The 16,945-nt window shown below is 33.0% G+C and overlaps 1 protein-coding gene across 1 annotated transcript; it reads right to left on the bottom strand.

Annotated features, from left to right (window-relative positions):
* Positions 1-15,049: 15,049 nt before the first annotated feature.
* Positions 15,050-16,210, bottom strand: LOC126888712 (uncharacterized). The gene has a single exon (XM_050657094.1). The coding sequence runs from the start codon at positions 16,208-16,210 to the stop codon at positions 15,050-15,052; it is 1,161 nt and encodes a 386-aa protein (XP_050513051.1).
* Between the last annotated feature and the right edge of the window lie 735 nt (positions 16,211-16,945).

Below are 16,945 nucleotides of genomic sequence, written 5' to 3'. Positions count from 1 at the left end.
GTTATTCGTTGGCTACAAAGCAGGACCATTTACTTTGAAGCGAACGTTCGCATTCTTTAATGATCCGCCTGCAATATCGGATACAGATGAAGATATAATCATTAGCGCTGCTAGTTTTATAGTTACTGCAGGACTTGCCAAAAAATAGAGGAAAAAGAGAGTGTGGTGTTCGAGTTTGTTAAAAAAAAAAGAAAAAAAGAAGGAGGAGATGCCTTATTAACTGATTTAAAGACTATAAATTTAGGCCAAGTTACAAATTTCTGTATAATGTCTATGGAAAATTTTGAAATTTTGTTGAATTTGAATGGACCTAGCATTTCTAAAAAATGATACAAATTTCAAAAAAGAAATTACTGCTAAAGAAAGAATACTGCTAACCCTTCGCTTTTTGCAACAGGTGACTCCTATGCAAGTCTTAAGTACTTGGTCAAAATTTCAATTTCAGCAATATGTAATATTATTCCCGAGGTGTGCACGGTCATAGTTGATGCTCTGAAGGATTATGTGCTGGTAAGAAAGTAAAAAAAATAATTATGAAAAATATATTTAATGTTAAGAAATATTTTAAAACATTTAAATTGTGGTCTAAATTTTGTAATAAAAGTAGATATTCTAGTTGCCGTAGAATACTCGTTTTGTTCTGCTTCCAAATCATGCCATTCATTGGTTAATTCCATATTGCAAACTTATGTTTTCACGACTACACAATACACAACCCTCCCAAACTATGTTCGGTAAATAAATTAAATCAGTACTTCTCAACGAATTCGTTCGCTACCGTCTATCCACTGTCCACATTGAACAACGATTTACTTTGATGATTCGCTAACTTACCGACATCGGTTGGAACATGTGCGAATGCGAACGAATTCGCTCGGTCATGCTCGCTATACAAATACAATAATGTTGACGAACGAATTCGTTCATACGTTCGTGTTCGCGTTGATTTAATTGCTGCTTAAAAGACAGTCATATATATATATAGGGTGTCCCAAAAGTAGAGGAACGGTCGAATATTTCGCGAAACAAACGAATATTTCGAATATTTCGCGAAAATCTATCTAATGTCACCAAACACGACCTCCCACTACTCCCCCTGGAGGTGGGTGGGGGTAACTTTAAAATCTTAAATGGAAACCCCCAGTTTTTATTGAATATTTGGATTCCTTACGTAAAAATAAGCAATTTTTATTCAAGACATTTTTTCGAATTATGGATAGATGGCACTATAATCTGAAAAAACGATTTATCGTGATACCATCGGTAAATTATAGAAACGGTCTAATATCTCCAGAAATATTCTTCCAAATGAAAAACCAAAAAATACGTTTTTAATACTCTTCAAGAACCTATCGAATGATACCAAACACGACCCCCTACTCCACAGCCTGGAGGTGGGGTGAGGGTAACTCTAAACTGTTAAATAGGAACCCCCCTTTTTATTGCCGTTTTGGATTCCTCATGAAAGAATAAGTAACAATTGTTCGAAACATTTTTTAGAATGGTTGATAGATGGCGCTAATAAATCATATTTTGCCGATTATAGCGCCATCTATCACCAATTCTAAGTTTCAAATAAATGTTACTTATTTCATGAGAAATACAAATCTGTAATAAAAAATGGGGGTTACTATTTATGATTTTAAAGTTACCCCCCACTCCACCTCCAGGAGGCGAGGTGGAGGGCATGTTTGAAGTTACTTGATAGGTTTTTGAAAAATATTAAAAATTTTTTTTTTGGTTTTTTATTTAAAAGTGTATTTCTCCAGATAATAGACCGTTTCTATAATTTACATATTCACGATAAATAGTTTTTTCATGTTATAGCGCCATATATTCACAATTCGAAAAAATGTCTCGAATAAAAGTTGTTCATTTTTACGTAAGGAATTCAAGTCTTGAATAAAAATTGGAGGTTTCTATTTAATATTTTAAAGTTACCCCCACCCCACCTCCAGGGAGTATAGTGGGGGTGGTGTTTTATGTCATTCGATAGATTTTTGAAAATTATTTAAGACGTATTTTTCAGTTTTTCGATCCGATATTCATTTCGCGAAATATTTGACCGTTTCGTTACTTTTGGGACACCCTGTAAAATCATAATCAGATTAAAATACAATCATAATACATAATCAGTGCGCAAGTAGTGACCGATCCACAGCTGCGTTTTACCCTTTTTTTATCTCCGATAAATGCACTTTTTTCCTAAATGAAAAGAAAATGGTCACAATTGCTGTTATTGATCTGATTAAAACCTTAGGATTTGCCCTGAGGTGCATACACATCAACAGAAAACATTAAATGTAGATGTGGGATAGTATTTTTAGTGATCGAGTGGTAGGACAATTTCTTTACCTTTTGACTGGCGAAATGTATTTACAATTATTGGAAGATTTTATCAATCTTGCCTTGACTGATATCAGTGGCGGCCGGTCAGGGTCGGCAGGGTCGGCAGTGCCGACCCACACATTTATAGATATTATAGATTTTTTTAATATTCAATTTAATCAGAGTTTATGTCATTTTTTGTATCTATGAAATAAAACAAAAACTCTCAGATAATACAGACTATATTTTATTCATGATTTTTAAAAGGATTCGACCAATCCGAGCGATAATTGATTCCTGCACATAAGAGACTTTTCAAAAAATGAATGATCCGAGCCATTCATCTGACTGTTCGGCTAGCGCGCTAGTCGACCCCAGCTCATCCGTAGCTTGACAATTTACACGTAAAACTCAACGAAAAATACAAGTCGATGAGCAACCAAACATACATATCTCCGTATGCATTAAGCGGCAGGTACGGCACATTTAAATCTGCCGGTTTCATTTGGAAGCATAGGCAGAAATTGTAAAAAATAATCACGCCGTTTTGCGTCGTTTAATTGATATTGTAATTTTTTTTAGTTGTCAGGAATTTTCATTTATTTATAGATATATAATATTGTATAATCGTTATATCATATAATTATAGATAACTAATAAAATTGTTTAAGAAATACGATTTGGATTTTCTAATTTACTTTCTGATTCTAAGATATTTAGCGGCATGTCTAAAACAGTACAGAATGAACTAATATAATCAATTAGTTACATTTTGAATAACGAAAACATTTCAGAAAACCATTTGCTTTTCGCTAGAAGTAGATGAAACTTCTGATTATCATGTCATTTACAATAATTATCAACTGTTGCCCGATACGCGTTACGTGGTAATATTTATGAGAGGTTTTTAGGTTTTACAGACGTGAGTAAAAGCAATAAAGCAGAATATGTTTTTGGTATTTTAAAGAACAGATTAAAATTTTTTGATATCAAAAATAAATTGGTAGGGCAAACTGGGGCAAACTTATAACGGCGCTGCCGTGATGTCTGGTGAATTGAACGGTCTCCAGGCAAAAGTTAAAACTATTGCACCACAAGCTTTATTTACTCACTGTCATGGGAATAGAATGAATTTAGTTTTGCAGGATAGATACGTGCAAAAAAATTAAAGAATATCGTCTTTTCTTGCCAGTTTAGCTCGCCCAAACGACTACTGTTTTAGAACAATTTGTTTCGAGAAAAATGCAAACACAGTTTGTCAGACGTGATGAAATTTTAAACCTCGGTTAGTTTCCACTGTAGCAGTATTTCTTGGACAGCTTTTGGAAGTTTTTTTAATTTATTATCGAAGGCGACAATTTTGAAAGTTGTGATGTGATATCTTGATCTGTGAAGCAATCGGTTTGAGAACTTTATTAAATGATTATTCTTTTAATATTCTTATAAATATTTTTAAGAAAGTGTTTGCCCAAACCGATTTGATATCCATTGTTGTTCAAAATCAGTCAACTGACATTATTTATTCCAAAGATAGAATAAGAAAACTGGTGCAAAATCTCAAAGATTTTCGTAATGATAGTAGTTTCCAATATATTCGCAGTGACGTTTTGGGTTCGCTTGATATTTCCGAACCACCCCAAAAAAAGACACAAACATGATACCTACATATCTCGAAAAACGAGTATATTTTGAAATTTTGGATATTTACTATGTATTATGCAAATAGAATTCGTTTTTCGAATTTTGAAGATTTGCAAATTTTTTACCTCTTTGGCGATTCAAAATTTAAAAGTTACATTCTCCAAAGAACTTTTAAAAATTACTTAAAAACTACGCTGATCCAAATGTTTTCAGAAAGTTGGATAAGTTACAAAATATGTGTAATTTTATAAATAGTAAGTACTGCAATTCATTACAACAAACTGATCATCAATTCTCTTATTACCACCAACTTCTGCTTTAAATGAACGGGATTTCTCTTGTCTCAAAAGAATCAAAACATATTGTCGAAACACCATGAAACAAGCGAGACTGTCAAGTAAACCAAACAAAAAAATCTCCTATGATGATTTAAGCCTTTTAATTCGATTTGATACCTATATGAGGAGACAAAAAGATCTTGCCGACCCTGTCTCTAAGGCCACGAGCCGCCACTGGCTGATATTATTGAAAATTTTTAACAAAATTATGACGATTATTTGAGTTTTCTACTGGTTTACTTGTTCGTCAATATTTAGATCAAAATTTTCCACGGCATTGTATTGGGAGAAGAGTCATCATTAAATGACCTCTTCGGTCACTAGATTTGTCTCCTCTGGATTTTTTAAGGGCACAGCTAAAAAGTAAAATATATTTACAACACCACCACTTATCTTTAGATCTACGTCAACGAATTATCACCAAACGACAAATCCTTCCGCAAATACTTTGCAATGAGGAAGAACGTTTTAAACAAACCATTGTTTGAATAACGGAGGTTATCAGTTTTACCATTTTGGCCAACTAAAAAAAAAATTAGCAAGCTAAAAATGTTAATTTTAAAATGTTTTTTTAATAAATCAAATAATTTATTGGACAAATTGAACAATTTAAAGACTAGGGACTTTCAAGGACTTTCCAACGATATCTCATAGTGCTCCCTTTCCCTTAAAAGATCTTGTTGGGCTGATTCTTACCTTAAATCAAGGATCAAAGTAAAATAATTGAAGATACCGGAGAAATGTGTACCGATAATGCTTCTATTTGGTTAGCCACCCTGTATATTGCGTGTGATTTCTGCATTTAATTTTGTTCATATCGCCGGTCAGGAATAAGAATGACCTAACTGCAAAAAGCCAAATTTCTCAGGAGAGCAAAAAAAAAACGATTTTTAAATATTTAAAATAGGGATTAAATGAGGAGTAATCGTCCAGGAGCATCGGTACGGCGTTTATTCTTATAATGACAGTGGCGGATACAAGGGGGGGTCACAGGGGTCATGACCCCTCCCAAACGAAAATAAATATCAATCGAATAATCCTAAAAAAAAATAGAAAAATCGAGAGCTGTCAAACACTGTTTTGGATTACCGCGACAACGAATATTTTAGTATGCTACATAAGAAGTACAAAAGTAAATGGCTCTAATAATAATTATCCCAAATAAACAACAATGTAATTTGCAATTTACTTTCGTTCTTCATATTTTGCACAGTAAAATATTCGTTGTCGAGATAATCGAAAACAGTCGTATATTCGTGGAATATCTATTAAGTTTAAAATCTAATCTCCCAAAGATGTCACAGATGTTCTGCAGATATATTGAACATTCAGGTAAATTATTCCCAGTCCAGTATTTTAATAAATCATCAAATAATAGTTTGAAAATACCAATATTTTTATAAGCGGCCCTTAAATAAGGGTTTAGGTAAAAAAATTATATTGACGGTCCATTTAGAAATAACTTTGGTTGTAAAATTGAATCCCTGAACACGTTTTATTTTATTTTAAATATTTACAGGGTGGTACAAATAAAAATTTTAAAAATTGTAACATCTTCTAATACGTAGCAATACAAGGCTGGTTCGCAATAAATCGATGTATTTTTTTCATGCCATTTTTGTAATTTCTGATGATGAAAAAATAGGCTCTTAGAAATTCAATCATTCAATAGTTATTACCGAAAGGTCGCTTAAATTTTTTTCTCAAAGAAGATCGTCCGTTTGCCTTTATTTGTGCTTTTTTTTATCGCAGTCATATCTTGATATTTTCAAGATTCCAAAGAATCGAATCCTTGTAATCAAACGTTAAAGGTAATATTAGAGAGGAGATTTTCCAAAAATTTAAAGCAGGCATGGAAAAAACAGTGATTACTAGGTTCTTTCTGAAGTAGTTCAAGTACTAGGTAAAAAATTTTCCGAACCATTTAATTTAGACCCAAATAATATTGTAAATTTGAAAAACAAAATGTTATAAGGAAACTAATGATTATTGCTATCTGATCATTTACTACGATCAATAAGCAAGTTTGTACAAACAATTTTTGTAAGTAGACAGAATGGATTTGTTCACTATCAACCAGTACATCTTTCTGAAATTAATTTCTAATCCTTCCTTTTTTTCTTAATATGTATGCGCTTTCCAGCGTAGCTTTGAATTTAATGTCATACCCAAATATTTTGCCGTATTTGCGTAAGCTAGTTATTTGGTTTCTATTTATACTGAATGGAATATGTTATTCTCTTTTGTTAGTAAGATTGACATAACAGATTTTCTTTTATTCAGTTTGATATACCATCGCATGGTCCAGATGTTAATTAGTGTCCAAACAGAATTTTGCAGCATGGTTGCTGCTTCCTCGTGGTTTTTTCCGACTGCTAAACACGTGTCGTCTGCAACTGTCGCAATTATTGAGGTCTTCCTGGTTTTAGTGTCGTTATAATTTTTGTCAGCTTCCATATCTTTTCGAAACCGTACGTACTTCAAGAAAGCATTTATTGTGTTAATTTTATTATAGCTTTCTTTGGAAGTTGCTTTAACACTTCTCCAGTGATAAGAGCAAATCCAGGAGCTTTATTTGGGTTTATACTTTCTTTTTTTTCATGTATGATTTTAAAAATGCCTCAGTTATAGTTATATCAATTGATGTCGAAAATATTTTTCAATTTACAAAAATATTATTTATATATATTAAATTATTAAAAATTATTAAAAAAACAAAAATATTAAGCCAGAAGCAGATTTGTTACAAAATTTTTACCAGCATTTAATAATTATCTATTGTTACCATGATTCGTAGTAATATCATTTATTTGTTCAAATACTTAAATATTTAATTAATAAATAAATGTCATAGTCAATTCATTGACGGTAAAAATATTGCAAAGCTTGTAAATGTTAAAGAACCGCTTGAATTGACATGAAATTTGGCATACACTACACATACGCACAGCAAACATGTCAAAGAAAAAAAGTGATATTTCGCCGATATGTGCTTTTCATTGATTTAATATATCGCTTAAAACAATAATTATTGAGAAAATGGTTCCCTTACATGAGGGATAAACTACAGTAGACACTCTCTATAAAGAGAACTGAAATGGCGGACTAATTACCTTGTTATAAGCGGATCTTGTTATATCAGACAACAATAATATTGTGCATACGACCACTATTGAAATGTTTTGATGCCTCTTACATAGTTTATTAGGTGTCGATGAACGACTTCAACAATGAAACTTGGCCATCGTAATTTGTGAAATTCAATATCGGTCGATAGATAAATAGACAGGAAGAAGTTTATTACAGGCGGTGGAATTTAATACATCACTGGTCTCGGTAAACACACAGATGTTGAGAATTCCTGCATACACGCAGTTGGGTTATTTATTTATAGCCATCACCACGCCAAAAACAGGTAAAGAAACATCATATTCTTCGATTTCATTTTTCCTCGTTATAACCAAATATGCCTCGTTATAGAGGTGTTATATTTCGATAGGAATTTCATGGGACATCTAGTGTACCTCTTTATAAGCGAAACCTCGTAATAGCCGTGTTCGTTATAGAGAGAGTCTACTGTATATCAATCGTACAGGTGAAAAATCTAAATCCTATATTAAAATCACCATCAAGATCCATGACCCCACCCGAAAAAAATTTCTGGATCCGCCACTGTATAATGATGGCTTTTGTTTTCATCCCTGGGTGTGAATTTCGTTATCTTAATTTAATCCCCACATTTCAACCCTTTTTACAGTTGCGTCATTCTTCATCTAAAGATTTTTAAATATTTAAAATAGTGATTAAATAAATAGTAACGGTCCGGAGCATTGGCACGGCGTTTATTCTTGCAATGATGGCTTTTATGTTCATCCCTATTGGTTCGAATTTCATTATCTTAATTTAATCCCCCCATTTTAAACCCTAACTACAGTTGCGTCATTCTTGTTCTGAAATTTTTTCTGTACATAAAAACTATTTTTAAATATTTATTATGCCGTTTATTCTTACAGCGATGGCTTTTATTTTCATCCCTATTGGTCCGAAATTCATTCTTTTAATTTAGTCCCCCCATTTTCAACCTTTTTTACAGTTGCGTCACTATTCATCTGAAATACGGTCTAAAATAGTGTGTATTTCAATAACGACGCAACTACGCAACTACCCTGTAAGTGGCTCAGCACATAGTTAGAGTTCTGTCGCTTTTGTATCATCTGTATACAGTATTTTAGAAGCTAATTACGCAATAAACAGGAATTGACAAAATTTGTAGTTACGTCATTCTTCCGGACCGGCGATAATATCATATTATTTACGAACATGTTGGCAACTAAATCATAATGTAGCACAAAATTCTCAAATATCTTTCTTTTCAGTGGTTTCATCGTATTTCTGAATAGTGACACTTACATGGGCATTTATTTCCCATAAAATTTGGGATACGTGACTTTTATATTTTTATTTAAAAATCTTTTTATAAAACTGTTTACGGGAACAATTAAATACTATACTTTAGTTTGATTTATGGGACGTTCTGAACAAAGTAGGTACACTCTTTTTGTTGTGGAAGACATGCCCTTAAAGTTCTTAGTCATCTTGGGTTGTTAGACCAGTCAACAAAACTAAAAAAATTGTTTTTTATAAGGTAGATACTTGGGACATCTTGCTTATTAGTGCACCCTATGTAACGCACAGCTGAATCCTATGTTTGTGCGTCACAGTGTTGCCATGCCATTTCTTTCATAATTTCAATTTCAATCAATGTTAAATGTACCTACAAGAATAATAGAATTAGAACGTTTACTTCTCCGTCATTATACTAGGTAGAATGACAAATGAGGTGTCAAATGAAAGCTTATAATCCAAGGATAGTACTAAAGGTGATAAATTAGACCTAGATTGTCTGTCCCTCAAAAAATAAGCGTCATATTGGAGATTTCTAATGTCGGCATTAAAAGTTGCATTACTTTTTTTCTATAAAACATTTTGATCTAAAACTTACCAGAAAACTTCTTTGTACTCTCTACTTTCAAATAAATGTGATTAAGAAGCTAAATTTTAAACTTCGTCACACAACTTTTGCGATTATACTTTGCAATGCACAAATCCGCACCTTTTTCTTTGAAAAATTCATAACCTTTATCATTATAAGAATAAAAACTTAAAGCAGGTACCTTTGTCTTCAGAAATGTTAGAGCTATATACCTTAAAAATTTCAGAAAAAAATATTAAAATGGAACAGAGTTGTAGCGAGGTAAACGCAAAAAACGTGATTTCATTTTTTTTATTTTTAGGTTAAAATTGCGATTTTGACAATGTTCCCCCACATAAAATTCAAAGTAAACTTCATTTTCGCTTTCAGCACCCTCGAAAATATACCGTATGAATAAAATTAGCCATTCGCCCCTCCGTGGTCAGTATCTCGAAAACTAAGCGCTTTTTTGAGGCTCGTGTATAATATCACAAAAAATTGTAACATGATAGTATGAAAAAATAGAGGATACGGCAACGGTGTTACAAGTGATGGTCGGATCCAATGCTAAAATCTACATAGACATATTATTAGGGTGCACTAATACCCAAGATGTCCGATACTTGTACACTTTAGAAGACCAAAAATAATCATTTTTTTTAAGAATTTTTTTCTCAGAACCTTTATTAAAAATGCAGTTGCCGCTAGAGCATCCCTGCCTTTTCGTTCGTTGCAATCCGTGACTGCACGCCGGGGTTTGTACTAGTTGGGTCAGAGAGAGCAGCATATGTGCCTCCTGATGAGAAACTAATAAGTTTCGAAACTGGTAGAGGTGCTTGCTGCACTCTCTGATTGAACTGAAATAATGATGCGGCTGTAGTTTCGTTTTGAAACGAAATTGAAAATGGTTATTCATTTTTGAATTAATTTTTAGTTTACATGATGTCAGTTTTCTACCTCAAAAGATCTCTCACAATATTGTAAATAGAGGTTTATACTTAGAATTGAGATTAACCTATGTATTTAAGCGATAATCAGAGTTAAACATTATTTTTTTTAATTTAAAATTTCCAATACTATGTACTAGATAGCTATTATAGATCAATTGCTTATCAGAGGTACCGCATATTGTGAGGTTCTATCCTCAGGACAGCATCCCACAGTGTGGAAAAATCCAAGGTTGCCGTGATGTAAAATCAAGAAAAAGTTTAACTCACATATCAGTTTATACAAAAATGTAAATTTATAACAACTTTCGTAGAGATTTTTAATATTATCTTTAATCAATTCGTTTGATATGTTGTTGTAGACTTTATTTCTTCATTGTACTGCCTTCACTTTCTTGCGCTTCTATAATGTTTTGTAATATTGTATTGTTTTTCTGGCCCAGAGACCTTAAAATTAATATATCGCTTTAAAATGTCAGTCATGAAAGTCATCTTGATAAGTAAATCATTTTAAAAACCGTATGGAGATTAATCATTTTATGTTAAGAGGTATCTTTTATTCAAAATTCACAAGGAAAAAAATTACTGTAGCTGGCTCTATCTGTACCATTAACCACAAAAAATTAAATAAAAGGTATCTTCTTCTCCTTCGTCTAGCCATTCACTTCCACATCTGAACATAAGCCTTTTCTAGTCTTCCTTTCCATTGTTTTTTATTGTACGCTAATTTTTCCCGGCAGCCCGTTTCAGATTATCTGTCCATCTCATAGGAGGCCTGCCTCTGGGTCTGTTGTTTTGGCATGGTCTCTAGGTTAGAATTGTTCTGTGCCATTTGTTTAGATCGCTCCTAGCTACATGTCCATAGTATTCCTATTTCAATTTTAATTATTTTTTTACCACATCGGTGACTTTGGTTTTCTGTCTTATCCATGTGTTTGCTTTCCTGTCCTTAAGTGATATGCCTAGCATTGCTCTTTCCATCGCGTGTTGAGTGAATCTGAGTAAATCCCTTTCGAGTTACATCACAAAAGGTGTTCAGTTTAACGAGCAACTTCAGTTGCTATTTAGAGTCAGTAATATGACATACTAAAAGACCAACTAAAAATATTGATGAAGATACTATCAGCAGAAAGTCACAGACTGGGCTTGGATATTAACCTTTCCAAAACCAAAATCATGGTATTCCACAAGAACCCTCGTGAACAAATTACACCCAACATACAAATCAATGGTATCCCAGAATTGTGATATTCAGAATTCCCAAAGCCTCATATATCTGGGCCGAGAGCTAAACAGTCAGCTAGACCATTCAAAAGAAATAAGAAGACGCATTGAAATAGCAAGGTTTGACTTCATGAACATGCGTAAAATGCTCTGTAACCCCAAGCTGTCAGTCACAATAAAATTGAGAACACTAAAGTTTTATGTGTGGTGTCTATTACTATATGGCTGTGCAACCCTGGACATTACAGTATGTCATATACATATTACATACCAGTATGGCGTCAACAAACTGAATTCATCCGAGATGTGGAAATGTGGATGTACCGCAGAATGCTAAGAATAAGCTGGACCAGCAGAACTACAAATAAAGAAGTACTGGAAATAATGAACACACGTCCTCATCTGGTCAATACAATCAAAATTAAAAAGACGTCATGTCTGGAACATATAATGCGCCATAGAGAATTTGAGCAGCTTCAGGTAATATTGGAAGGCAAAATTGAGTGTAACAGGGGTATAGGAAGAAAGAAAAAATCTTGGCTCCGAAACATCAGAGATTGGACCCACACAACAGGAAATGACTTAATTCATCAAGCCCAGAATAGATAGAAATTTGCCATATTGATCGCCAACCTCAATAGAGGAGGCACTTAGGAGGAGGAGGAATGTGACATTGTGCCTCTCTGGATGAACAACCCACTTGTTGAGGGGAGCCCTACGTTGCTTGATGTAGAATTTAGGAAAATTTTAAAGATCACATATAATTTTATACCAATATGTAAATGGTCTGCACCTTATAACATTTAAAGGATTTTTACTCCTATGTTTTGGTGGCTCAAGCATGTCAAACCTGTTAGCAGAACAAACTGATGATAATCTCTTTATATCGAAAACGTTTTGTGATGTTTTTAAATTAAATATACCTTTTTTAAACGATTTTATTAATATTTTATTTGTTAAAATAAATTCGTGTGATTCTCGAATAATTTTGGCAAAGATAATGTTCGTAATTTTTAATTTTTCACAAAATTTATTCACCAAAAAGAGGTTTTCTGTATAGCTACACCAGTAAAATATATTGGTTTTTATTTAAAAGTACTTACCTTAAAAACCTGCCAGTGGTTTACCTGGTCTATATTTATGAGAAGACAGTTTCTCCGATGCCTTTGTCATTTCTTTGGCTTTTTAATGGCTCGGTGGGGTGCGAACGTTGGATTACTTTGAAATTTATGTCTTTATTTCGGATTTAAAAGTGTTTAATCTTGAACTTTTCCGGATTTGTTGTTACTATATTTCATGCCTTTAATTGTGGCTGGGCTTCCGAAAAACGAATTTTAGGAGCTGTCTCGAATAAAAAATGACTTTCTTTTTAAGCAATTTTACAAAAATATAATTTAATAGGGCTTTTCTTATAACATTATTTTAAAGTACAAAAAGAAAGACACATTCAAAAAAATAAACGGAAATTTGGGATGATAATTCTAAAGTAAAAGTTTTAATTTACAACTCTCGCCATAATTATTATGGGAATGTTTAAAATCTTTACGAAACTTATAAATACGCATTTCCAAAAAATGGTAACTATCTGTCAGAGACCAAATTTTTTTCTGAATGCTAAGACCAGGACTAAGAAACCGACTAATACCGTAATACCTATAACTTACTGATATACGCCCCAAGAAAAGTAGTTTATTATATTAATTAAAGTCTGTAAAAACTCATTGTAACTACATACACTTGCAACCAAAAAATCGACTTAAAAATTAAAATAAGTTATATTTTTTAGCAAGTATCTTTCAACCTACAATGTAAAATAGTTTGAACAGAAGTAATTTTTATTGCAATGACAAAAATATTTATTAAGCTAGTAACTAAAGAACTTAAGAAAGATAACTTATAGTCCTGTCGCCAGGGAGGGTACAATGGCTTCCTTAATTCAGATGGACTTACCCAAGTTTTTTTTATGTATTTTGACCCGTAGAACACGAATTTTTTGGGTAACAGTTGATCCGGATGTCGATAAGATTGTTATAAACAAAGAACTTGAGGAATTACATAACAGCGATTTTTCGCAAAATAAAACATTTTTTGTATTTTTGGGTGATTCTTAGCAAAAAATGGTCTTACAAGTTTTTTCGTAGAATGCACAGTTTTCGAGGTAAACGCGGTTGAACTTTTAAAAAATCGAAAAAGTGCAATTTTTGAACCCGAATAACTTCTGATTAAAAAATAAAATAGCAATTCTGCTTACTGCATTTGAAAGTTCAAGTCAAATTCTATCGGTTTTGGTTATTTGCATTGCTAAAAATTAAGTTTTTATTTGTTAAACAAAGCCATAAACACATAGTGTTTCCCGTGCCCAGTGCATGCGTTTTAGTGTACGTAATCTACGTAAAAATTGTCTGTATGCGCGCCTACTCGTTGGATTTCAAATGAGAAATGCATTGAAAACATCATTCAATCACTATTAGCTCTGGATCCCGCGTATGAAAAAAAGGGTATCTAGTCGGATAAACTTTGATATATGGGAACGCTGGAACAGGGGCAGTTTTAATTGTGGAACAGGTTAAAAATTTGGAACGGTCAGACCACGAAAATGGCACATTTATTTTGTCCGACAGAATAGACTAAACTCTCTGAACAGAGATTAAACTCTCATGCTAAAATCAGACTGCTATTTATCACTTGTCATAATTCCTGTCATTTGATATATTCTACATCTTCCACTGATTTTTGCCTATCTGTCCGCAATTTCTTAAGAGCTCAGTACAGGCACGTACAAGTTTAACCCTCATTAGTGGGCTTAAATACAGAGAGGGTAGGCAAAATGATTTATAATAACGGAATCCAACCTAAAACTGGCAGTTTAAGATGTTTTCGACTAACCCACCTTGTATCTGAAGGAATACAATAGACCTGTAAAAGTTAAATCGGATTATGTAGGTATATTTTGGGTGCAGATGATTGACCAGGGCCGTAGAGTATATAATTAAAACATTTTTTATTTAAACTAAATAAATATATTTTTTAAACGGTAACTACGTAGGTAAATTGTATTTTTGTTTTAATAAAATTTCTATATTTTATTCAAAAATAAACAATTCAAAAATAAAAAGTTACTTGCAATTTGTAAAACATATGTACATTTATTTAATTAATACCTAGATGTATTCCCAAAAAAAACTGTTATTTGGCGCCACATTTTCAATATGGCGGCGCGAGCGGCGGAGATACGACGTAGCAAAGTTGAAATTCAAAAAGAGCATAAAATCCACAAAATAACCAATTTTTAAAACTCCCGGAAAACTTTCCAGATAACTCACTTTTTTTTTCGACTATATGACTAAACTAAATTACGATTACAAAACTATTCAAATTCAAAATAAACAGGATCATCTTCGGAATCCGAGTCGTCTTGCAGGTTAATAATTATCGGTTGTATCTCTACAGTCGCATCAATTATGTTGTCAAGATCCCACATTTTTTGTTCTTCTTCCATTACATGTCTTACTGCATCTCGCCAGTTTTGTTCTGTAATATGTCCTAAAGACTCATATAACAATTCACGCACAGCTTGTATTTTATATGATGTATTTTTTCTAGCCACATAACCTTTCATTTTGGGCACAAATGAGTTTAATTGGATTTATTTCACAGTGGTAGGGTGGAAGTCTAAGGACTGTGATGTTTCGCCTTTCCGCCATTTTGTCAACTACATATTTCTTGTACTTAGATTTGTGTTGCCGGGCAATTTTTAAAAGTTCCGCTTTAACCATTCCATCTTCGTAAGTCAGAGACTTATTCCTCAGGCAGTCAAGGACATCTTGTTTCTTCCACGCAGTCGTTGGAAGTCTTTCTACTAGTCTTGAATGATAAGGTGCATTGTCTAATACTATAATTGAATTTGGTGGTATATGTTCAATCATCTGCTCAAAATACTCTTCGAAAACATCAGCTGTCATCTCCTCGTGATAATCTTTTGTGCTTTTGGATTGAAATTCCAACAAACCGTCCCTAAGAAATCCTTTTTCACTGCCAAGGTGAGAAATTATTAATCTACTATCTTTACCAGAGGGTGGGGAAATACTAGTAGACCAACCTTCTATAAACGCTTGCCTGGAGCTTAATATATTTTTATCTGACCAAATTTTTGTTAGAGTATGACCTGCATTTACCCAAGTTTCGTCCTGATAGTAGATTGGCCTTCCTTCAGCCCGGAATTTTCGTATGGATCTTAGATAATGTCTTCTCCAACATATTATCTCTTCGCGGTCAATCAAAACTGATTTTCGGTCTGATTTCTCCCACCGGAAATTTAATTCTTTTAAAACTTCCCACAGTTTGGTTCGTCCGATATTAGGCAAATCAGGATCGTCTTTAACTTCTTGTAAAATTTTGTTAAGGTTGGGTATTTCCTTTTTGAAAAAAAAATCCGTGAATTTTCCTTCGAATAATATTTTTGGCAAATTCATTAATTTCAACAGGCTTTTTCCCCTCTTCAAGTGTTCATTTGTGTTTAGGTTAGTTATACCTTGTTTTTTTCTTTCTGATAGGAACCTATATATTGTTAACGCTGCTACGAGCGTCGTGTTGGCACAACTCTCGATTATGTTCCGAACAGTGTTTGTGGGATTCTGAAAAACCAGAGCATCGTGAACGTTCAGAACAATAGTCTTCTCTCTTGGTGAATAGACAGACTTACTGACTGTACGCAATAGCACCGGTGTAAAACTTGATGACGTTGATGATGATGAAGCCATCGCAAGCAATAACAAAAACAAGCACGAACGAAAGGTAAGTATATGTTTGTAGGAATATGGAAAAAAGAATGTGTGTGTACTTTGTACGTACGTATTATATAATTTCAACGAAATAAATAATATACTTAACAGGTTAGTTGTATTTTATTTAAGTGTTAAACTAACTTTCTTACCTACCACTTTCAAAAATTTTTTATTAAAACAACCAAAAATTAAAAAAAAATATGAATCATCCGGGACCTCTCGATCTCTGGTTCAATGCTCTACTAACCAAGCTATCGAGCCCCTTGTAAGTAACCAGTAACGTCTCGGATATAATTACACAACACGGTGACAAATAGATCAAGTGAAGTATAAAAATGTTATACCTAGATATTTTATTATCTTACTACCGACGAAGACAAATCCAAAGACACAAAAATTATAATAAATAATACATTTACTAAAAACACTAATATATTCTTTTAATGACTTATTTGCGCTGATATATACATACCTATCTTGAAAGATTAGCAACGAACTACATACTGTCTGTATGCGCCTGCGCCAGGGAATTAAAAAATTTCACTCACGATCGTAAAGAAGTATAACTTCAAAAACACTACTCACGCACTGCACAAAATTCGCAAAAGAAATTAATATTCGATTAAATGCGGTCAAAAACGTACTAAACAAAAAAATTGTTTTCGTTCCTAATAACACCCTTTCAATTCAAGTTTCGAATATAAACTAAGA

This window comes from Diabrotica virgifera, chromosome 7 (genome assembly GCF_917563875.1).
Source record: "Diabrotica virgifera virgifera chromosome 7, PGI_DIABVI_V3a".
NCBI lineage: Eukaryota > Metazoa > Arthropoda > Insecta > Coleoptera > Chrysomelidae > Diabrotica > Diabrotica virgifera.
Note: the sequence above shows the minus strand (reverse complement) of the source record. Positions and strands in the feature narration are given on the sequence as shown.

Excerpts from the sequence above, each read along its gene's own strand:
- LOC126888712 (XM_050657094.1), bottom strand. The coding sequence starts at position 16,210 with ATGGCTTCATCATCATCAACGTCATCAAGTTTTACACCGGTGCTATTG.